This window comes from Scyliorhinus torazame, chromosome 18 (genome assembly GCF_047496885.1).
Source record: "Scyliorhinus torazame isolate Kashiwa2021f chromosome 18, sScyTor2.1, whole genome shotgun sequence".
NCBI classification, from domain to species: domain Eukaryota; kingdom Metazoa; phylum Chordata; class Chondrichthyes; order Carcharhiniformes; family Scyliorhinidae; genus Scyliorhinus; species Scyliorhinus torazame.
The window spans coordinates 5,932,183-5,955,290 of record NC_092724.1 but is presented as its reverse complement, the minus strand read 5'-3'; the positions used below and the strand labels follow the sequence as shown (position 1 = coordinate 5,955,290).

Genomic DNA, 23,108 nt, shown 5'->3' with positions numbered 1-23,108 from the left:
CTTTAATCGACTAGAACAGTGCCTGCCTGCGACTTCTCTGCTAGTGAGAGCCGCCTACAGGGCAGCTGCTCTTTATACCTCCCCTCAAGGGGGCGGAGCCAGGGGCGGAGCCCACAAGGGCACCAATATGATACATTCCGAGTAGTACAGTACAATGGTCCATAGGTGGAGCCCACATGGGCAACATCATGATACAATGTGATACACAATGTGATACAGTGGTGAATGGTTGGTACAATACGTTCACCACATGCAGCGCGGCAGATTTCTATTCTCAGAGTTTGTGTCATTGTTCCAGGAGATAGTTAGCTAGTATTGCCATCATTCCAACTTGTAAAAACATATGTTTAGAAGCTGGGAAAAAAAGTGATCTCCTGATCGTGATTTTGGGCAAACGTGGAAAACAAATTTATCAAATAAAAATGTCATACTTTAGGGCGGGGGGGGGGGGGGGAGGTCAGTGTTAAGGTTACTTCAATCAACCCAACAATGTGTTCTGAAATATGAGCAATATCCAGGAGTGATTGGACTGACAGAATAACTGACAGAATTAATCTGAAGATAAAGTTAGCACCGACTGGAGTCAGAGAATCTCATCAACTCCCCTGGGTGGGATTGTATCCGAAAGTTTACCCGCAGCAAACCTCGGCAACAGGTAACAGCAACTCGGATCCTTGTCACAATTGATGCTGAAGCAGAAACAGGCAAGAGTTTTTGAATAATATTATAATAATAATCGCTTATTGTTACAAGTCGGCTTCAATTAAGTTACTGTGAAAAGCCCCTAGTCGCCACATTCCCGCGCCTGTTCGGGGAGGTCGGTATGGGAATTGAACCCGCGCTGCTGGCCTTGTTCTGCATTACAAGCCAGCTGTCTAGCCCACTGTGCCACTCTGTCTGATCTGCAGCTGATTATTGGGGATGCTCAGCGCGCCCGCTGTCAGAATGTGAATGTTAAAGATATCCCCTGACTCTCCAGAGACATTCAATTCTTCAAGCACAGCCAAATCGGGGAATCATGTGTAAACATTGGAAAATAACAGCCTCCGAGGCGGGTGAGTTACAGCCAACCCACATTGTCCCCAGGAACTGGGTCAGTGGGGAATGGTGACTAATGGTCAGCATGGTAAAAGTGGTCTGGATGTTGGCGGGGAGGCGAGGCTTGTTTTGGATCAAATCCAAGTCGGGATCAGTTGCTGGGCGCGATTTGAGATAAAAGATAAAAGTTTACAGACAGAGAGGGAGAGACAAGGCGGGGGGGACGGGGGACGGGACAATAACTCTGCCTCTCACCTCACTGGCTGCTCTTAACCCGCCCAGCCCTGTTCTGTCCGCCCACCAAGTATTTAAGCAGCAGTTAGTTAGGAAATCGCATCCCACACTCACTGGGGAAAGTCAAGTCCAGCCCTGCACGGGAAAGCTCCAGGCTTGCGATTTGATTTTGTTGCTGTTTTGCTCTCGCCATGCGTTTACTGAGCAAGAACATGTTGCTGACACCATTCACCTTGGCCATCCTGTCTCACCTCCTGGGCGGCAGACCCTCTTACGGTAAGAAGCGACCGCTCTTTACTTTCGCAAATTGTTGAACTCCTTCAACATAAAGACGTCTTAATTCCGCGTAAAGTAACCTCCCCCCTTCCCGAATTGAGGGAAGATTGTTGGGGGCGGTGGGGGGTGAAATGGACAATGCTGATGTTGGAGGAGGCAACATGTGTAAAATAAAAACTGAGCAAAACTTCCATCCAGTTGACGGGTTACAGAATAAGTTCTCAATGTACTTTCAGTGACAACTCTTTGTGACGTGCACCGATTCAATCCCCCTTCACCAGCAACATGAATAATAAATTGTGACACCGAACCAGGGGATTTTATGACAAGCTTCCCTCCAGGTTCAATAAACACCCCTGCCCCGCCCTGAGGGTTTGAACTGCTCTGATGTTCACTGACCTGCTGTATATTTCCAGAATGATTCATTTAAATAAAAACATGGTGGTAGTATTTTCTTAATCCCTTATTCATCAATCAAACTCCAAAGCAGGGTTATGGAACTATTAAAAGTAACAAAAACAAACGTAGCACATTAGCCAACACGGGTGGGAGTGTTGGGCGTCTGTGGAAAGTCTGAGGAAGTGATCTAATGGGTGATAGTTCAGAAAGTGATGATTTCAGGGGACCAGAGGAACTTGCTCGCTGGCTAGTTTTGTTTTCTCTTTCATGCGGTTGGATAAAAGTGCAGGTGAAGCCCAGAGTGTGAAAAAGTGAGGGGGAGGGGGGGCATTTTGCAACAAGAGGGGCATATTGAATTATTATTTTCCAAAAATGGCTACCTCTGGACCAAATAAAGCTCTGTGGTGCTCGAGATAGTGAAAGCTGAGGGTTAGATGGTAAAAGTAAAGTTTGGAGAGAAAACTGGGAGTGACTTTCAGTTTAGTAACCCAATCACCTCACCACGTCCATCCCTTTCAATCACAGCTACTCCAAAAGGAGTCTGCATTAGTTGAGAAGGGGGCAGGAGAGTGTGCTGGAAGAGGTGGTACAGACTTGTGCCTGGGGGTGACTGACTGTGTGTGTGGAGCAACCTCCAGGCTTCCATAACAAAAGCTGCCGTACAGACAGGGCAGGCCACAGCCCCAGTCCTGACTCTGCAGGAACTCAGTCGAGATGTGGGTGTCTTGGGCAGGGACAGGCAGAGATTTGGGGATTCTCCTCTTTCCCCCAGAAAGGAGAAACCTGCTTTCAAGAAAGCGGAATCATTGAAGTTCCCCAGTTATTTTAAAGGACACATGTTATATATACACATTTTGTAAAGCAACACACTGAGAGGAAAGGATTTAAGTTGAGTCCGACGCTCTCCAACTGGGTGTACAGGCAATGAGGTTTAAAACAGGCTGCAAATAACAACATGGTTTTGCAGCATGTTTGGGCTTGCTGCCCCTTTGCTTCAGCACTAAACCTCCTGACTGCGCCAAAAGATGCAAACGTGTGTCTGGTTTCTGGGAGTCTCGTTTGGACAAGAAGGAGTCAGGGTTCTGGTGCTCTGAGCTTCAAAGCAAGTCAGTGGCACCTACTGGGTGAGCACCTGCGGGTGGGCTCCACCCTCTCAACATGAATCCCTACTCCAATTCTTCCCCCCCCCCAAATATCCTTAAAATGCAAGTTGGCAGCACCAAGTGCATTTCCTGCAATCACACAAAAGCATTCTTTGATGTGGCACTCCCCCGATGTGAAACATCTTGTGGGTCATTCGCCCACAGATGGGACATACAATTAAATCTGTTGTGGTCTATAATTCCAATCCTACGGGTTGTGCATTTAAGAAGCACTACCTCCAAATGCAAATACTCTGGGCGATTTAATTAACAGAGGATAAAAACAAGGGTGGCATGGTAGCACAGTGGTTAGCACTGTTGCTTCACAGCGCCAGGGTCCTTGGTTCGATTCCAGCTTGGGTCACTGTCTGTGCGGAGTCTGCACGTTCTCCCTGTGTCTGCGTGGGTTTCCTCCGGGTGCTCTGGTTTCCTGCCACAAGTCCCGAAAGACGTGCTTGAAGGTGAATTGGACATTCTGAATTCTCCCTCCGTGTACCCGAACAGGCGCCGGAATGTGGCGACCAGGGGCTTTTCACAGTAACTTCATTGCAGAGTTAATGTAAGCCTACTTGTGACAATAATAAAAATTATCATTAATGTTAGATTGCCACCTCACTTGGAGGTACTTAGAGTAAAAGTAGCAGACACATGGGAACAGCATCACCTGTAAGTTTCCCTCCAAGCCTGACTTGGGACTATATCACCGTCCCTGGATCAAAAACCTTGGAACCCCAGCTCTAACAGCACTGTGGATGTGCCTACGCCACATGGACTGTAGCCGTGGTGGCCACCACCACTCCCAGGGTGGTTAAGGATGGACAATGATTACTCGCATCACCTGAAATCTTTAAATGTTTTTTTTACTGGTTGCTTTTTAGAATAGCTTTAAAGGGGGGGGTCACTGAATATGTTTAATTGTGACACTGATTTATTTTGTTCACATGGGTCGAGTGACCGACTCTTGCGGAAACTAAGGGACAGCCTCCCATTCGGGGATGGGGGTGGTGAGAGTTGCCAAAGGAGCACAGTGGTGGACATCCTACTCGGTCTTTTAGAACATAAACGGGGGGAGGAGTGCAGTGGTGGAGGTCCTACTCGGTCTTTTAGAGCATAAACGGGGGGGGAGGAGTGCAGTGGTGGAGGTCCTACTCGGTCTTTTAGAGCACAAACGGGGGAGGAGTGCAGTGGTGGAGGTCCTACTCAGTCTTTTAGAGCCCAAACGGGGGGGAGGAGTGCAGTGGTGGAGGTCCTACTCGGTCTTTTAGAGCATAAACGGGGGGGGAGGAGCACAGTGGTGGAGGTCCTACTCGGTCTTTTAGAGCACAAACGGGGGGGAGGAGTGCATGTGAGAAATTTAAATGTCCACATTACAGGACAAACAACATCCTGGGACAGTGGAATTACGAATGGGACAATACCAAAAATTAAGGGCACTCTGTCTGTGGGATGGAGATGTCACCGGTAAAGTCAGCATTTATTATGATCCTTGGGAAGATTATGGCCACCGTCATCTTGAATTGCTGCAGTCTGTGTGGTGAAGGTGCTGTTAGGCAGCGAGTTCCAGGATTTTGACCCAGTGTCAGTGAAGTAAAGATATTTCTTTCCTCCAGTTATTTGGTGAGGAATTTGCAGGTGGCCATAGAATCATCATAGAATCTCTTCAGTGCAGAAGGCGGTCATTTGGCCCATCAAGCCTGCACCAATCCTCTGAAAGAGCCCCCTACCTAGACCCACTCCCCTGTCCTATCCCCGTAACCCCACCTAACCGGCACATCTTTGGACTGTGGGAGGAAACCGGAGCACCCGGAGGAAACCCACGCAGACACGGGGAGGACGTGCAGAGTCCGCACAAACAGTGACCCGAGGCCGGTATTGAATCCGGGTCCCCTGGCATTGTACGGCAGCAGTGCTAGCCACTGTGCCGCCCCTGTACTCAAGCAGCTCCTCTCTTTGTTCTTCAAAAGCGGAGAGGCTGTTTTTTTGGAAAGTGCTGTTGAAGAATCCTTGTTGAATTGCTGCAGTGCATTGTGCTGGCGATCTGTCACTGTCACAGTCAATGAACAGAGTTTAGTGCATGTACTTAAATGCTGCTGCATAGAACCCAGCTTATCTGGTCAGTGAACAGTGTTATTGGGGCAAGGCACCTGAGATCATGCTTTTCACATTTTCTCAGTGTAGGTTAGTGGTATTACAAATTGACTCTGCATGTTCTACCTTCAACATATTTTTAAAAAATTAATTCAAGAAATGTTGGCGGGATTTACCGGTTGCTCATGCCGGCAGGAAATTCCGGTCCCACATCGGCGCACAACGGTAAATTCCACCTGCTGTCATTGTTGGCTAAGCCAACAATTACTGTCCACCCCTAATTGCCCTTGAAAATGTGGTGGGGGGCAGCCTTCTTGAATCACTGCAGTCCATGTAGTGTAGGTACTCCCTCAGTGCTGTGAGGAAGGGAGTTCCCAGATTTTGATCCGGCGATAGTGAAGGAACGATGATAGATTTCCAAGTCAGGATAGCGATTGGCTTGGAGAGGAACTTCCAAGTGGTGATGTTCCCATGTCTCTGCTGCCCTTGTCCTTTTGGGTGGTGATGGGTTTGGAAGGTGCTGCCTAAAGTGCCTTGGTAAAAAGTTGCTTAATCTTAGAAATTGTAAGCATTTGTTTGAGAATAACTACTGAGATTGAAAGGCTGAGTATTTCTAATCACCTTTGTCGCAGTGACCTTTGGTAATATTGAGCACCCCTATGTTTAATTCAAATACATTCACTTTGAAGGAAATGCCCCAAAGTTCAGTGCATCATTGCATCATTATCAACTGAATGTAATAATATATAAACTGCAGATACATCTTCCTACCCTGAGCAATGGGTAGGTGTATTTGAACAACATTGGATGAGATGATCAGTAGGTAAAGTATTTGGATTTGCAATGGTGTCGAATTGTAATGTGTCACTTAGTTTTTTTTTGTCAGTATTCATGGCTGGGTGCCGTTTTTCATAAATTTAGACCAATTCTCTTGTGTACTAATGCCTTTTTAAATCAGTGTATATGGGCTGGCATGGTCAGTTTTAACATATAAATCCTAATCATTGTTAAGGAATACACGGTGTTTGTCTCCACTTTCTCAATTCCTCCAAAGGTGAAAAGTAATCTGTTTTCAGACAAGTGCATATATATTAAAACTACTTAGCAGCATTTATTTAAAAGTTGTAATAATACATGGAAGCAGAAAGGTACAATTACTAAATTTACACAATATATGAGCTGTTGCAAAACAAAAGAAACATCTGAAATCTTCTTCCTTCCAGCAAGTTTTGAGTAATAGTCTCTGGTGTTGGGATATGTGGGAGGTGAATCTTCACAGCATCCCATTGACTCTTTCATTTGTTAATGCAAAGCAAGAAACCGATGACTCAGAAAATGTCTACGGATCGTAAGACATCTTTTTAGTGAAAAGGTCCTCTGACAACAAACCAATTGTTAATTATCCTGAAGGTATCTGAGCCTTCCCAGTATGATACATGCAACAAGTCCAAAGATGTGCAGGTTAGGTGGATTGGCCATGATAAATTGCCCTTAGTGTCCAAAATTGACCTTAGTGTTGGGTGGGGTTACTGGGTTATGGGGATAGGGTGTAGGTGTTGACCTTGGGTAGGGTGCTCTTTCCAAGAGCCGGTGCAGACTCGATGGGCCGAATGGCCTCCTTCTGCACTGTAAATTCTATGAAGTGTCAGCTGTTGGCTAGACAGCGCGTTCGTGATGCAGAGCGAGGCCAGCAGTGCGAGTTCAATTCCCGTCCCAGCTGAGGTTATTCATGCTTTCTCTACCTTGCGCCTCGTCTGAAGTGTGGTTATCCTCGGGGTAAATCACCACCAGTCAGCTCTCCCCCTCAAAGGGAGTCATCTGGGATGATAGCGACTACTTAACCACACCTTCCCAATGTAATGATTCAATATTCTTGCTAAAATAGTGATTCCTGGCTCTATCTATTAATCCACAAAAGGTAATTGCTCTAAAAATGTGTCCTGGCCACAAAGTATTTTTAGTTATATGATTTCTGAATCCAGACATTTGCTAGTATTCCATGTCAAACCATTTAGAACCATAGTTCAATTATGATGCAGAGAAAGGCCATTCAGCCGATCATGTCTGCGCCAATCAAAGAAGAGAAAAAGGAACTAGCCACTCACTTTCATCCCATTTTCTAGCACCTGGTCCTTGGCCTTTTCTCATTTTACCATTTTCAGTCTTGGTAAAGGAATGCCTTCTTGCATTTTAACTAAAATATGCACAGTTGGAAATCTTGTTAAACTGTAATGCTTTCCCTATATCAATCACCTTTTGAATGAAATCCAGCTGGGAACCTTTGTCCAAAGTGCTCTGACTGCACAGTAATGTAAGATCTGCATTGTTGTGCGTTAAGGCTAACAATGGCTTCATTGTCTCAATAAATCACAAATTGGGGAGATTAGCTATGCTGTCTCACATATTTTCTGTAATATTTACATACTAAGAGATGAATTACACTTCAGCAGCAGATTCTGCTAGAGTCACTCAGCACCAGACCTCATTGCAACCTTGGTCCAAACATTGACAAACGTGTTCAGGAGCAATCGCAACACTTCATGGTGAAGCAGTTTGTGCCCGCATATGTAGCAAAACCAGGACAACATCCAGCCTTGGGTTAATAGGTGGAAAGTAACACTTGCTCCAGACAATGACCATCTACAACAAGAGAGCATCAAATCATGTCCTGTTGACATTCAGCAGCATCACTTGAGTCCGCCACCATCAACAACCTAGGGGGTTACTTTAGGGGGTGAGCCCTCGTGGTCACATGACTGGCTCTGAGCCAATCGTGTGGGAGCTTGCAAATTTCGACCAATGGGAAAATGGTGCAGCGCCCTGGGAACACATTTCCTGGCAAAGTGGACCCTGGAGCCAGAGAGAAGAATTGTTCAGTGACTCCGCATGTGTGAATAGTTTACCTTCTTACTTGTTACCAATACAGCCTGGTTCAGTTATCCTGGAAGTCTCTTTAGTATTGCCTTGAGCTATCAGTTATCGTTGACCAGAAACTGAACTGGACCAGTATATCAATACCATGGCTGCAAAAGCATTTCAGTGCCTGAGGATTCTGTGGCGAGTAACTTGCCTTCTGACTCCCTAAAGCCTTCTGACTCCCTAAAGCCTATCTGCCATCTACAAGGTTCAAGTCAGGAGTGTGATGGAACACCTGCAAAGCTCAACATCATTGAGGACAAAGCAGCCCGCTTGATCAGCACCTCATCCACCGCTTTAAACATTTGCTCCCTCCGCCACTGATGCACTGTGTGTATTGTTTACAAGATGCACTGCAGCAACTTGCCAAGATTCCCTTCAACATTCCAAACCTGCAACCACTACCACTTGGAAGGACAAAGGCAGAAGCCGTATAGGAACACCGCCATCTGTTCGTAACAGACCTTCCTGCCCTGGAAATATATCACTATTCCTTCACTCTTTCTGGGACTCCCTTCCCAACATTACTGTGGGTGTGATTACACTAGATAGATTGCAATGGTTCAAAAAGGCAGCTGCACCACCCCCTTCTCAGGGGAATTGGGAGTGAACAATGAATGCCCACTGATGTCCACATCCCGTGAGCGAATGAATAAAAATTCAAAAACATTGAAAATCGTACAAGTCCAATTTTTCTATCCTGATTTATGACTTTCATAATATGCTGCTCAACGTGAAATGTTACGGAATGAAAAAGGGCAGGTAATATTTTCCAGCACACAATTATTTCTTTAAACAGGCTGCAGAGCACACAGCCCATTGGTGCTCCAGTGTGCGATATAAAGTGTTTAACTACTGTTTTTGATTTTTAGAATTGTTAATTAAGGAAGGGAGAGCCTCAATGCAGGCGCAAAGATGCAATTTTACAAATTGTAAGAAATGTAATTATATGTAGAAAAAATCATCAGTGAAAGCAGATGTTTTTGATGTTGCTCATCCATGTTTTCTCCATTATGGTTCTTTCAGCTGGGGTATGTTGGCTACAGCAAGGAAGGAGTGGAAAATGCCAGGCTTTATCTATGACTCGGATTGATCGAGAGGAGTGTTGCAGTAGTGGCAGTGCTCAGGCTGCATGGACAAGTCAGGATATACCAGAGAGTGACCTTTTAAAACTTATAATTCTTGGCGGAATCAATTGCTACCCATGCCGCAGTGAGTATATAACAATACCTAACAGCAGCTTATATACCCGTCCTGAATGTAATAAAACATCCCAGAGTGCTTCACACGAGCTTTATAAAACAAAATATGAAAGTGCCACTCTGGCAGTGTTAGGGTGCCTGGGTGGCACTGCCAGGGATCAAGTCCAGGGGAGATATGAAATATATCAATTCATAATGACTCTGTCACCCGTGTTTATTGGGATGTGTCTTGACTGCAATAGTAATTGGCATGGAGAGACACAACAATCTCATATTCTTTTGTTGTGTGAGGCCTGTACATTTTTCTTCACAGCTTGGGACAACTCGTGATCAACTTGTACAGTAGCTTCCGAGTAGCTGTGTATACATGCACCTGAGGGGAAACCTTGGAGGTACAGATGACCCTGGCCAACCTTGCTGCTTTGAGGTCATTTATATTGAGATGCAGCAAGCCTCCGTGTTCTGCCACAGGCCTGCAGGCATCCTTTAGCTGGAAAGATTCCTTGCCTTGTTAAAATGTTGCCTTCTTTTCAGGATATTCATGGCTGATATTGACTCCAATTGCCAGAAAACAAATGGGGTCCTTTATTACCATTGAGAGATGGCTGGCTGCCTGGCCTGACCAGCATTAAAACTTACAGAAAATGGAAAATGCATTTAGAGGACATATTTTCTAAAATTAGCATCACATTTTTATGTTCTCCCACAAATAAGGGCAGGTGTGATGTCCATCGACCATCAAGAAATGCAGAGAATGGCAAGGATGCACTTAGAAGCTTGGCAGAGGGCTGGCAGAAGGTTTAGGCCATTTTTCCTCCAATATGAGAGATTAACATGCTGATAAATATGATTTTACAAGAAAAATTATACTAGTAGCTAATTTGATTTTTAAAATGGCCTCCCTGTACTTGAAGGCAAGCGTGGAAAACCGAGTGTCACGGGGTCTAATCCCAGATTCTTGCCCGGGTCTGAATCACCATTTAATGGAGAAAAGTAGACGCAATCATTTTTTGAGGGGAGAAGCTTCTGCAAATAGCCAAACCATAAGATACATCTGAACTGTTTTCAACATTCTATAAGTTGGAAAATTACATTTCACTCCAATGTATATCTTCAGTAGAACTAGGCATGATAACATGAGATAAAATGGTAGGAGTAACACTTCTCAGAATTTACAGTGCAGTAGGAGGCCATTCAGCCCATCGAGTCTGCACTGGTCCTTGGAAAGAGCACCCTACTTAAGCCCACTCCTCCACCCTATCCCCATAACCCAGCAGCCCCATATAACCTTTTGGACACTAAGGGGCAATTTAACATTGCCAGTCCACCTAACCTGCACACCTTTTGGACTGGGAGGAAACCGGAGCACCCGGAAGAAACCCACGCAGACATGGGGAGAATGTGCTAACTCCCCACGGACAGTCACCCACCCAAGGCTGGAATTGAACCCAGGACCCTGGAGCTGTGAGGCAGCAGTGTTAACCACTGTGCTACCGGGCCGCCTTTTCTTTGTCGAAAGTGTTTAAAACACAGTCCAGTAGCAATCACACTCCATGACAAATCATCTGTGAGAAATCCTTTTTGCCTTCTGATTCAGCATTTGTTTTAATTTCTGGGTGGATTATTAGTCATAAAATGCTGCTCTTGGAGCAAAGGTACATCTTGCACACATGAAATTGTTTCATCTGTACTATGCTGCAGGGGGCCCCTGAAATCTTGACAGGTGCCTCATTTCTACAATTTTCTCTGTGTAAACTTTATTTTCCTAGAAATTTGGCTCAGAGTTTTGAGGGCATGTCCCATCCTTCTACAAAATTCTTGGCAGGTAACTTCATCAGCACACTGCTTATCTTGGCACGTCATTGCCCATTTACCATTTTGATCACCTCAAAGACTGCCCGCTGACAAAATGAAACGATCGTTTGTTATTATGGTGAGGTGTGCAAATGGTGTATTGGCCTTAATGGGCATGTCATCGGGAGTGCTGTTACAATATTTATACTTTAGTGGAGCTGTTTTTCTTTAAAGCACAGTGAAGTTGGATAAATATTCGAACCCAGTACTGCTGGATCAGAACTCCAGGGCAAATTGTTTGATCTAAGGATTGCTTGGAGTCTGCAACTGCACTGAGTTGAGTTCTGTGCACACTGCTATTGTCATATGGTTCTTGTAAAATATAGTAATAGGGGTTTTATTGAGACGATTCCTTCCTTGCTGGGGAAGTGATAGTAGCAGCCCCAAACCGCTAGACCACCAGAGAACTTGCCCACACATTTGTTAACAATTAATTTCAAAGGCAAGTTTAATAAACTTTCAATGGGCTTAAATAACACTTGCCCCAAAAAGTAGACAAGTATATTGTATCATAACTTAATTATAGTAATATGAAAGTCCCTCACCTACTTAAGCCAAGTATCCCCCCCTCCCCCCCGCACTTTGCCGAGCCATATAGCTGATCCCAACTGCTCAGGCTACAGATAAAGGGCTCTTCATTATGTAAGCTACCCAGAGCACAATCTGATGACTTAAAAAGCCGTGGGTTGCCTTAGCCACCAAAAAGAATAGAATATAAAAGACACTTTTAGCTTCCACAATTAAATGTAATTTCAAATAGTGAGTGTTGTGTTCTGCTTCTTCATGTAGCATAAGCTGCTTCCTTGATGTGTGCTCTGACAAAGGAAGGTTCAGACTTGCAGATAGGTTTAACACATTTATTGAACAGTTAACAATTCTACTACTTGAATTCGACTCTCCTGCTAATCTTACTATAGTAACTCAATCTAACTAACCAGATGCTCTAATCCATGCGGTGGGTGTGATGCTTCCGATCTGCCCCTGTGCTTCTCTCTGAGTGTAGCCTGTGGAAAGAGACCAAGCATGTGTGCCCTGTCCTTTTATATGGGTTGCCCCCTTGTGGTAGTGTCACCTCTGGGTGTCTTGACTGCCCATTGGTCGTGTCCTATTCTATGTGTTCATTAGCTATATGTCTGTGTGTCATGATGTCTCTGGTGCTCCCTCTAGTGTTTACATTAATCTTGTGTATTTACATTAATCCCTTGTGTATTTACAGTGATGCATATCACCACAGTGAGAACCGCTGCCTTAATGTAAGACATGACAATGTGGCTTTTACAATTCCAGTCCAATGGCCATGATTTAACACTCCAAAAACGAATCCCCTTTTGGGTGCGTGTAACAGGCATCGAGAAATACCCTGCTATCTAACGGGACTCTGCTGTTTTGTTTTGGCCTCGATCGGGAGCACTTGCCTAATTTCCTGAACTGAGGTGTTCAGCTTGTCACTGTAGGAAGATGACTATTGGATAGGGGAGCCATTTTTAATCGGCACCCGGATCTTTCGACCCCCTCTCTGCTCTTCCGCCGCGGCCTCTGGAACCCACCCCATTGCCCCAACTTACCTGTTAGGCAGTCCCTGGGCCCACTTTATAAGAGCAGGGCAGCCCTGGGCCTCATCCCTGGGATGGGCAACCTGGCACCCAGGCACCATCAGCCTGCCAGTGCCACCCGGGGGGGGGGGGGGGGGCGGCAGCCAGGGGGCCAGGCTGGCAGTGTCAAGTTGCTTGGGTGCTTGCAGGAGTGCCAGGAAACCACCTTGCCCGGAGCCTGACCACTTATGGTGTCCAATGACCTGGGAGAGCCCCCACGTGCCGTTACGTCAGGCCCACGTTTGTGTGCGAGGTCTCCCAGGCGAGGACGGTAGTTCCCGGGCTTCGGGAGAACCTGGCGTATAAATATTTTTAAGCCTAATGGCACACTTGAATATGTTAATCTGGATCGCGCCCAGTGATATAATATTAACTCCGTACGCTGAGTGACTATTTCATACACCCTCTATTCTTGGCAGGGGGGGAGGAATTATTTTATAGGCAACATCCTAATTTTGTACTCACATCTTTTCACTCACTGCTGACAATTTGCATTTACACTTGCTTGAAGCGCATGCTGCCCGTCACTGACCATTTTTAAGATGCTCCATCAAACCTGATAGCAGTGAGTTCCTGAAACATAATATGATGTTACTCCATATTGATTATTTACAAATTCTTCAGCTGCATACATATTAATAGCTGCACCGAACATTCTTACGAGGCATGTTTGTCAAACTAACCACTTATAGCGTTCAGCTCTTCGTAGAATGCTTGCTGGCCCACAGTGCAGGTCGGGAGGTGGGTGCCTGGCCTTTTCGTTTAAAAAATCGAAATTAATTTAATTATCACCGAAACCCTGAATGCAAAAGTCTGATGTTTCCGGTGCAGCATTTTTAAAAGGCTCAGCTTGTACACGAGCAGTTCCATGCATGTCTTTCTCCTTATGTAGGTGCCACCAGGTATAAAACCTAACCTCCCTCCAGCTTTAGAATGAGCAGCAGGCGATAGTCCTCGATTCATTCCTCACTCTCTTTTTTAAAAAAAAAAAAAATATATAAACCACACCTGTCTTAGTCCAGTGTCCAACAAATATTGTAACCCAATTGTTTAAGATGCATTGATAAATTCCTGATGTACATTTTTATATAGAGTTGGATTGGTGCGGTGATTGATTATTGATTATCGTATTGGATGTTAACAGATGGGTCATACTGAAAGGTTTAGTGAGTTGCAGCCATGAATGTCGGTTCCTATGTGTTCTCGTTGCCGAGTACAGTGGCGCATGAATGGGCAGCACGGTAGCACAGTGGTTAGCACTGTTGCTTCAGGGACCCAGGTTCGATTCCCAGCTTGGGTCACTGTCTGTGCGGAGTCTGCACGTTGTCCCTGTGTCTGTGTGGGTTTCCTCCGGGTGCTCCGGTTTCCTCCCATAAGTCTCGTAAGACCCGCTGTTAAGTAATTTGGACATTCTGAATTCTCCCTCTGTGTACCCGAACAGGCGCCGGAGTGTGGCGACTAGGGGATTTTCATTGCAATGTTAATGTATGCCTACTTGAGACATTATTATTATTATTACATTCGTGTCTATCAAAGTGCACCCAAGATTTGGTGCCTTACAATAACAACTCGCATTTTAAACATGGAAAAAGCGACCCAAAGTTCTCCACAGATGCATTAGCAGCAAAATTTAACAAGAGGTGACTTAAGAAGACATTAGAGCAAGTGACCAAAGCCTGGTCAAACCGGAAATTATTAAGGGGTGACTTTAAGGAGGTGAAGTTTGGGGAGGGAATTCCAGGACCTTGGACCCAGATAGTTGGAGACGTGACTGCCAGTGGTGAAGCAATTGAAAATTAGGGGCGCTCTAGAGGTTAGAACTGGAGCAGCGCCGAGACCTTGGAGGTGGTTGTGGGGCTGGAGGGGTATGCAGAGGTGGGGAGCGGCACGGCCACGGATGGGGTTGAGCACACCGATGCAACTTTTTAAACTGAAGTCTCAACAACCCAGGAACCAGTGTGGGTCAGTGAGCACAGGGATGATGGGTGAATGTTTGTACGGGTTAGGATAAAGGCAGCAGAGATTTGGACAAACTCAAGTTTCCAGAGGGTGGAGATTGGGAGGCTGGCCAAGAGACATTGGAATAAACATAACATCCTTTCCACTATTGCGATAATACAGACCAGAAAATGAGTGACGTTTGTAATCTTCTCAACTGCCAGATTGAGCTGTACAGTGAAATAAGCTACACAGGGGAATAAGCTACACGGTGAACAATGTTATCTCATTACGTTCAGGCTGCCAGTATTGGTAGTAACTTCAAGGTAATATTTTGTTTCAGAATTTGCAGCTTCAAAATTCAGTTGTAGCATTTGCACTCTTATTTCAATATCACAAATTATTGTTTCCAAAAGTCCTTCCAATGTTCGGGGCGGCATGGTAACACAGTGGTTAGCTCCGCTGCATCACAGCTCCAGGCTCCCAGACTCGATTCCCGGCTTGGGTCACTGTCTGTGCGGAATCTGCACGTTCTCCCCGTGTCTGTGTGGGTTTCCTCCGGGTGCTCCGGTTTCCTCCCACAGTCCAAAAATGTGCAGGTTAGATGGATTGGCCATGATGAAATTACTCCTTTGTGTCCAAAAAAAAAAGTTAGATGGGGTTACTTGGTTACGGGGATAGGGTAGAGGCATGGGCTTAAGTAGGGTGCTCTTTCCAAGGGCCGGTGCAGACTCGGTGGGCTGAATGGCCTACTTCTGCACTGTAGATTCTATGATCCGTAGTCTGCTGGCATTATTCTATGACTATGATCAGTTAACACTAGTTACTCCAAACAACAATATGCATTTGTGAATAAGCTATGGCAACTTCCTTATAAATGAAAATACAATGTTCAATTTGTGAGCAATTGTGCAATAAGGGCCTGTTGTTCTAGAAGTGGCATCATATTGAGTGGGGCACCCCCTCACCTTTTGTGAAATATATATATATCATTAAATACGTGACTGCATAATAAAATGCAGAGCCATCATTCATATTTCTGTTTTCTGAAACCTGAAGAGAAAATCATGGCGGCAGCAGAGTGATTGTGACCTGTGAAATATATTGTTGAAAAACAGTTTTGTAAAAAGATCGGCCTTACTATACCCATTACATCATACAGCCCGAAGCCCATAACTATGAAAATACGCAGATAATCAATCAGTTCATCAGGCGGTTAAAATGAATGTGTTGCCGCGATTCCTGTTTATTTTTCAATGCCTACCGATTTTCCTGCCAAAGGCTTTTTTCAGGGAGATTGAGGGAAGGATTACCTCGTTCATATGGGGAGGGAAGGTGGCCAGAGTGAGAAGTGAGAAAGGTGCTGCTACAGAGGGGAAGGCAGGCAGGGGGTTTGGGTCTCCCGAACCTGGGGCGAGATTCTCCGACCCCCCGCCGGGTCGGGGAAATCGCCGGGGGCTGGCGTGAATCCCGCCCCCGCCGGTTGCCAAAGTCTCCAGCACCAGAGATTCAGCGGGGGCGGGAATCCCGCCGCGCCGTTTGGCGCCCCCCCCCGCCCCCCGCTCGATTCTCCGGCCCGGATGGGCCGAAGTCCCGCCGCTAAAATACCTGTCCCGCCGACGTAAATTAAACCACCAGCCTTACCGGCGGGACAAGGCGGCGCGGGGCGATCTGGCCCCGGGGGGTGCCCCCACGGTGGCCTGGCCCGCGATCGGGGCCCACCGATCCGTGGGCGGGCCTGTGCTGTGGGGGCACTCTTTCCCTTCCGCCTCCGCCAAGGTCTCCACCATGGCGGAGGCAGAAGAGACTCCCTCCACTGTACATGCGTGGGAAGCTGTCAGCGGCCGCTGACGCTCTCGCGCATGCGCCGCCCGGAGATGTCATTTCCGCACCAGCTGGCGGGGCACCAAAGGCCTTTTCCGACAGCTGGCAGGGCGGAAATTTGTCCGGCGCCGACCTAGCCCCTCAAGGTTGGGGCTCGGCCCCCAAAGATGCAGAGCATTCCGCACCTTTGGGGCGGCGCGATGCCCGTCTGATTTGCGCCGTTTTGGGCGCCAGTCGGCGGACATCGCGCCGTTTCCGGAGAATTTCGCCCCTGATGTACTACTACTGGGCAGCAAATGTGGAGAAGGTGCGGAGCTGGGTCAGAGGGGTTGATTCCCAGTGGGTCAGAATGGAGAAGAGTATGTGCAGGGGGTCGGGACCGAAAGCACTAGCAACAGCGCCGTTCCCGCTTGCTCCGGGGAAATACTCAGGGAGTCCGGTAATAATAGCTTCATTGAGAATTTGGAGGCAGTTTCGCCAACACTTCGGGTTGGGTTTAGGGTCAAGGGAAATGCCAATTCGGGAGAACCACCGATTTGAGCCAGGGAAGTGGGATGGAAGTTTTCGGAAATGGGAAGAGAAGGGGATTAAGACGCTAAAAGATTTGTTTCTTCGGGGTCGGTTTGCAGGATTGAGGGAGCTGGAAGCGAAGAATGGGCTAGAGCAGGGAGAAGTGTTTAGGTACATGCAGGTTCGGGATTTTGCCAGGAAGGAGATACAGAGCTTCCCAGAGGAACCGGCCTCCACATTGCTGGAGGAGGTGCTGACGACAAGGGGACTGGAGAAGGGGGCAGTGTCAGCGGTGTACGGAGCTATTCTGGAAGAGGATAAGGCACCACTGGAAGGGATCAAAGCAAAGTGGGAGGAAGAGTTGGGAGAGGCTATAGAGGAGGAGGCCTGGTGTGAGGTGCTCCGGAGAGTGAATGCCTCCACCTCATGTGCGAGGTTGGGGCTGATACAGCTGAAGGTGGTATATAGAGCGCACCTCACGAGGGCGAGGATGAGCCGATTCTTTGAAGGGGTAGAAGATGTGTGTGAGCATTGCGGGGGGGGGGGGCTAATCACGTTCATATGTTTTGGTCCTGTCCAAAGCTAGGGGAGTACTGGAAGGAGGTTTTTAGGGTTATTTCCAAGGTGGTGCACGTGAAACTGGACCCGGGTCCCCAGGAGGCCATATTCGGGGTGTCGGACCAGCCAGGGTTGGAAATGGGAGCGGAGGCAGATATTGTAGCCTTCGCCTTGTTGATCGCCCGAAGGCAAATCCTGCTGGGATGGAGAGCAGCCTCTCCACCCAGTGCCCTGGCGTGGCGGGGGGACCTCTGGGAATACTTGACCCTTGAGAAGGTTAAGTTTGAACTGAGGGGAAGGACGGAGGGGTTCTACAAGTCATGGGCATTATGCACTTTCAAGAACTGGATAACATCGAACATTAGTTGGGGGGCATGGGTGGCAGGGTTGGGGCACTGTGTATATTAAGGGTGACTATGGGTAATCCCCGATTCATTTTGTCATTTGTTTATGCAAACATGTGGGCTGACGTTTGGGGGTTGGTGGGAGGATGGGGTCATTGTTATTGTTATGGGGATTGACATATCTGTTGCTGATTATTGTTTATTGTTGGCGGGTGTAAATTCGGGAGAAAATGTGAAAACGGAGGAGAATTTTTTAAAAATGTTTTTTAAATCAATCAGTTCATATACAGACATTATCCCCTTGATAAAACTGGCAGTTTCCAAAACACCATTCATGAGACCTACCTGAAACGTGGATGAAAAACTGAGAATAATATCATAATTGGTCAGTTCTAGTCAGAAAAAATATATATAATCCACATTTATGAATTTGGATCTTCTAGAATAAACACCATTGGAATATTATGATTTAGGGCAGCGCGGTAGCACAAGTGGATAGCACTGTGGCTTCACAGCGCCAGGGTCCCAGGTTTGATTCCCCACTGGGTCACTGTCTGTGCGGAGTCTGCACGTTCTCCCCGTGTGTGTGGGTTTCCTCCGGGTGCTCCGGTTTCCTCCCACAGTCCAAAGATGTGCAGGTTAGGTGGGTTGGCCATGATAAATTGCCCTTAGTGACCAAAAAAGGTTAGGAGGGGTTATTGGGTTACGGGGATAGGGTGGAAGTGAGTGGTGCGGACTCGATGGGCCGAATGGCCTCCTTCGGCACTATGTTCTAACATGGACATTCTTGCATTATTGTTCATGGAATTACTGGTAGTTTAAAATGGGCACTGTGTTACTGTTCAATATTCTACATCATTGTCACACACCAGTTTTGCTCTTTTGTCTGTTTGTTACTTTAGAAACTTGTGAGGGTGTGGACTGTGGAGTCGGGAAGATTTGCAAAATGAACAAGCACAACAAGCCAACCTGCATCTGTGCGCCTGACTGTTCAAATGTCACAAAGAAGGTCCCTGTGTGTGGGACCGATGGTAAAGTCTACAAAGATGAATGTGGTCTCCTTTTGGCAAAGTGCAGAGGACTGCCAGAGCTGGAAGTACAGTATCAAGGAGAATGCAAAAGTAGGTTTTCAGTTCATATTCCTTGGAAGCTTGTTTTCTCCCAATATTCCCTGTCTCCTGCCCTGTTTCTGTTGATGGTGTCCCTGAATCATGTAGATGGTGTGACATGATTTTTTGCATTTAGTGCACAGGGGAAGGCTTCACACTAATGAAGAGGGTTGTGGTGGGAGGGGGGGGGGGGCATGGGGGGTCTTTGGCCTTTGAAGGGAGGGCTCCCCAGTCTGTAGGGGACTTCCGATGGAGAAATGCAACTGCCCCCACCCCACCTCTTGCCAGAGATCGCGAGTGAGAATTTTTCTGTTTCCCTCCATCCCACCCTTAGTCAGCAGGCTCCCGACATTCTCAATATTGAGGCAGGATGGGAAAAGGCTCTTAAGTGGCCATTAAGTGGCAACTTACAGACCTTACTTGGGGCATGGCTCTGTCTGCTCCACCGTTAAGTCGCATCGCATCAGGTGCCCCCCCCAACACATAAAATTCTGGGCTAAATAAATATAAATGTCATTGTAATATGAAGCATTTGCAAACACAATACCCCAATGACTGAGTTCTTTATTGATGAGTCACATATATGGATTGAATTACCTATAGCACTGCAAATGGGAAGCATATTTTTGGTAAGCTGGGTTAATAAAAATTTATAAATCAATGAAATCCAAAACCATGAAAAATTGTCCACAGATCTATGTCACTGCCGTTTTAACAACTCTCTGCCAGTTGCTATCATAATAAAAAGCTGTTGCTGTAAATGTCATAACCTCTGTTAGAAATTCATAGAAGCAAACTGACCTTTTCCATGTAGAATGAATACTGATGTGATGCTAATTCTTTTTTTTATTAATAATGCATTCTCCTGTTGTTTCAACAGATAAGTAGTGTTCAGTAAGTTTAAGAAAAAAAAGATCAGTTTTCAGCCTATGTTGATGCCGTCTCATGTGTGACATTAGGCCAAGTTTTGATTTGTATAATCGATTGCAAATACTGCATATTAAATCACTGTGGAAGGGATGGATGGAGGCAGTGACTTTCCACCACACTTGCCTGTCCTGAAGGCACTTGACACTGTTCTCCTTAAATGTCAAAATCACTTGATGACAGGGACATGTCCACTTGGGGCCGTCCAAGGTTTATTTTTTCCCGTGCATTGCAATCCAGGTTGCAAGCCCTGACGCAGGCTTTCTGATTGTCGGTCACATTATTTTACTGTAAGCATTATTGAAAATAGTACTTTAAAACATTATCATCCTTGTTTTGGTAATATTGATATTCAGTGGGCAATGCAAATTATAATTTAAAAGACCCACATTGTTGTAGCTTCTAATTTATCAAAACTGAATATAGCGTTTTTGTTCATCTTTGCTTGTGGCACTTACCATTATATATGTCTTCCAGAGTCTTGCACACAGGTTTTATGCCCTGGTACCTCCATGTGTGTGATAGACCAAACTCACAGCGCACATTGCGTGATGTGTAGAGTGATGCCATGTCCAGAACCGTTGTCATTTGAGCAAGCACTTTGTGGAAACAATGGTATTACCTATCACAGTGTGTGCCACTTGAGGCGTGCAACTTGCTTATTGGGAAAATCGATTGGTGTTGCTCACTATGGTAGATGCAACTGTAAGTTAAACATATTTTATCAACCGTCTCTGTTTTTCAGCATAAGTTTGAAAATTGTTTGAACCAGTTTGTACAATACAAATGTGACGTTTTCAATGTGTCTGGAGATACAATTGTGTAGCAACCAGTGTGCTATGCTCCCGTTTGTCAGTTGTAAAATGGGTGCAAAGCATATTCTTTTCGCAGTAGACCTGCCCACTACCTAATCTGTGCAGGCATTGCACCCACTGCCCAATTCATCACGTTTTTTAGTCATCCCAAACCCCTCGGACAAAGTGGCACCGCATGAGAATGACAGGCATCAGATTTTTTTTAAATAGCTCATTTATATCCTCATGGCACTCTTGAATGTTTCTTAGCTTCATATGCCTTTAGTTTTCCTTTACCATGAGTATTTACAAAGAAAATAGAACAAAGAAAATTACAGCACAGGAACAGGCCCTTCGGCCCTCCCAGCCTGCGCTGATCCAGATCCTTTATCTAAACCTGTCTTCTATTTTCCAAGGATCTACTTCCCTCTGTTCCCCGCCCGTTCATATATCTGTCTAGATATATCCCCCTCTCTCCTTGAGATCGTGACCCCTTGGAATTGACACCCCCACTCTTGGAAAAAGCTTGTTGCTATCCACCCTGTCCATAACCCTCATAATTTTGTAGACCTCAATCAGGTCCCCCCTCAACCTCCGTCTTTCCAACAAAACAATCCTAATCTACTCAACCTTTCTTCATAGCTAGCACCCTCCATGCCAGGCAACATCCTCATAGCTAGCACACTCCATACCAGGCAACATCCTGGTGAACCTCCTCTGCACCCTCTCTAAAGCATCCACATCCTTCTGGTAATGTGTCGACCAGAGCTGCACGCAGTATTCCAAATGTGGCCTAACAAGTCCTATACAACTGTAACATGACCTGCCGGCTCTTGTACTCCATACCCCGTCCGATGAAGGCAAGCATGCTGTATGCCCTCTTGACCACTCTATCGACCTGCGTTGCCACCTTCAGGGTACAATGGACCTGAACTCCCAGATCTCTCTGTACATCAATTTTCCTGAGGACTCTTCCATTGACCGTATAGTCCGCTCTTGAATTAGATCTTCCAAAATTCATCACCTCGCATTTGCCTGGATTGAGTTAAATTATCTTTGCAGGTACCAATGGAAAAACAAGAAACTTTAAGCATTCCTAAATCCATATTTGGCAGTTTAAGATGCTGTCATGCAGCAATCGCTTAATGGAAAAGAATAAAAGCTGGAAATGCCAAGCAGATCTGGCAGAATCTACGGAGCGAGAACCAGAGTTCACGGGCTGAATTCTCCGCCGTCGGGACTCTCCATGTTGCCGGCAGCCTGGGGGTTTCCCGACTGCGTGGGGCTGCCCCACAATGGGAAACCCCATTGACCAGCCGGCGAAACAGAGAATCCCAACGGTGTGCCGCACCAGGACGGAGAAACCTGCCCGATGTTTACGGTTGGTGAATTTTCGTCAGTTCTTTCCACTCTTACGTGAATGGAAAGGACTAAAATCCAAATAACATGCAGCAGTGAACCTCCAATGATACCTCTTCCTCGATGTATTGAAGTTGGAAATTAAAATAGAGAGATGTATAAAGGACCGCTGATCGATATTGGTCGATTTTTGCGAGTCAAAATTGCCCCTCCTGTGATTTACCTTCAGCCTGAGTCCCTAAAGTGAACTGTGCTCTTCCGTTATGTGGAATGGTGTTTAATAAACTTTGGTATCTTTCTGTTTGTTTATTTTTACGAATGCAATTCAGTATTGAAATAACTTTTATGGTTTTTGTTTGCAGCTTCAGAAGAAGGTGTCAAACAAAAAGGGGACAATCAAGAAAATACAGTATTTTCGAAACATTTCCTTGGATGGTAGTTAATAATGAAGTTATAAGCAGAGAAGAAAAAGACACTGGGGTAAAAAATTCCTTTGGGCATTAGAGTAGTACCTTAGCTATGTGAACGCTATTGCGTAGTCATTTGCTGCATTAGATCTAACAAAACATCCATTCACTTCTTCCTCTCACTCGTGTCTGACTTGTTACATGTTTATGCACAGATCTGGGGCTCAAAATCTTTCACTTCCAAGTGGTCATTGAGGCATAACTAAAGATCAAAGGGGCTTGTGCAAAATTTGTTCAGGTTGGACATCATGTACTCAACCTTTTATAATTATACCCAGTAAAAGCTGATGCTAAAACAGCAGAGTGTCGGTGGAGTTTCAGCAGGATTTCGAGCAGGAGATATCATTAAAGAACAAATGAAGGAGGGTGTTTTGTGTGCACTGCAGAAGTGGGACATTAATAGGCAGGTTGGAGGAATATCATGAGAGAATGGCTTGGGGAGAGGGGGGAGGGGATGGGGTGCAGGGATACCACAGTCTCCTGCAGTGTCAGCCCTGCACCTGTTGGAGATTACCAATGGTTAAGCCCAACAGAAAC

At 46.0% G+C, this 23,108-nt stretch overlaps 1 protein-coding gene across 1 annotated transcript; it reads left to right on the top strand.

Moving 5' to 3' along the window:
* Positions 1-1,368: 1,368 nt before the first annotated feature.
* On the top strand, positions 1,369-22,869 carry fstl3 (follistatin-like 3 (secreted glycoprotein)). The gene is made up of 5 exons (XM_072482092.1): positions 1,369-1,548; positions 9,120-9,305; positions 18,818-19,036; positions 20,429-20,656; positions 22,467-22,869. Exons 1-5 carry the CDS (start codon positions 1,464-1,466, stop codon positions 22,541-22,543), a joined length of 795 nt encoding a protein of 264 aa, XP_072338193.1. The 5' UTR covers positions 1,369-1,463; the 3' UTR covers positions 22,544-22,869.
* The last annotated feature ends 239 nt before the right edge of the window (positions 22,870-23,108 follow it).

Excerpts from the sequence above, each read along its gene's own strand:
- fstl3 (XM_072482092.1), top strand. The coding sequence starts at position 1,464 with ATGCGTTTACTGAGCAAGAACATGTTGCTGACACCATTCACCTTGGCC. Across the intron at positions 9,306-18,817 it reads CAATTGCTACCCATGCCGCA|AAACTTGTGAGGGTGTGGAC; the intron begins GTGAGTATATAA and ends TTGTTACTTTAG. Across the intron at positions 20,657-22,466 it reads TCACTATGGTAGATGCAACT|CTTCAGAAGAAGGTGTCAAA; the intron begins GTAAGTTAAACA and ends TTTTGTTTGCAG.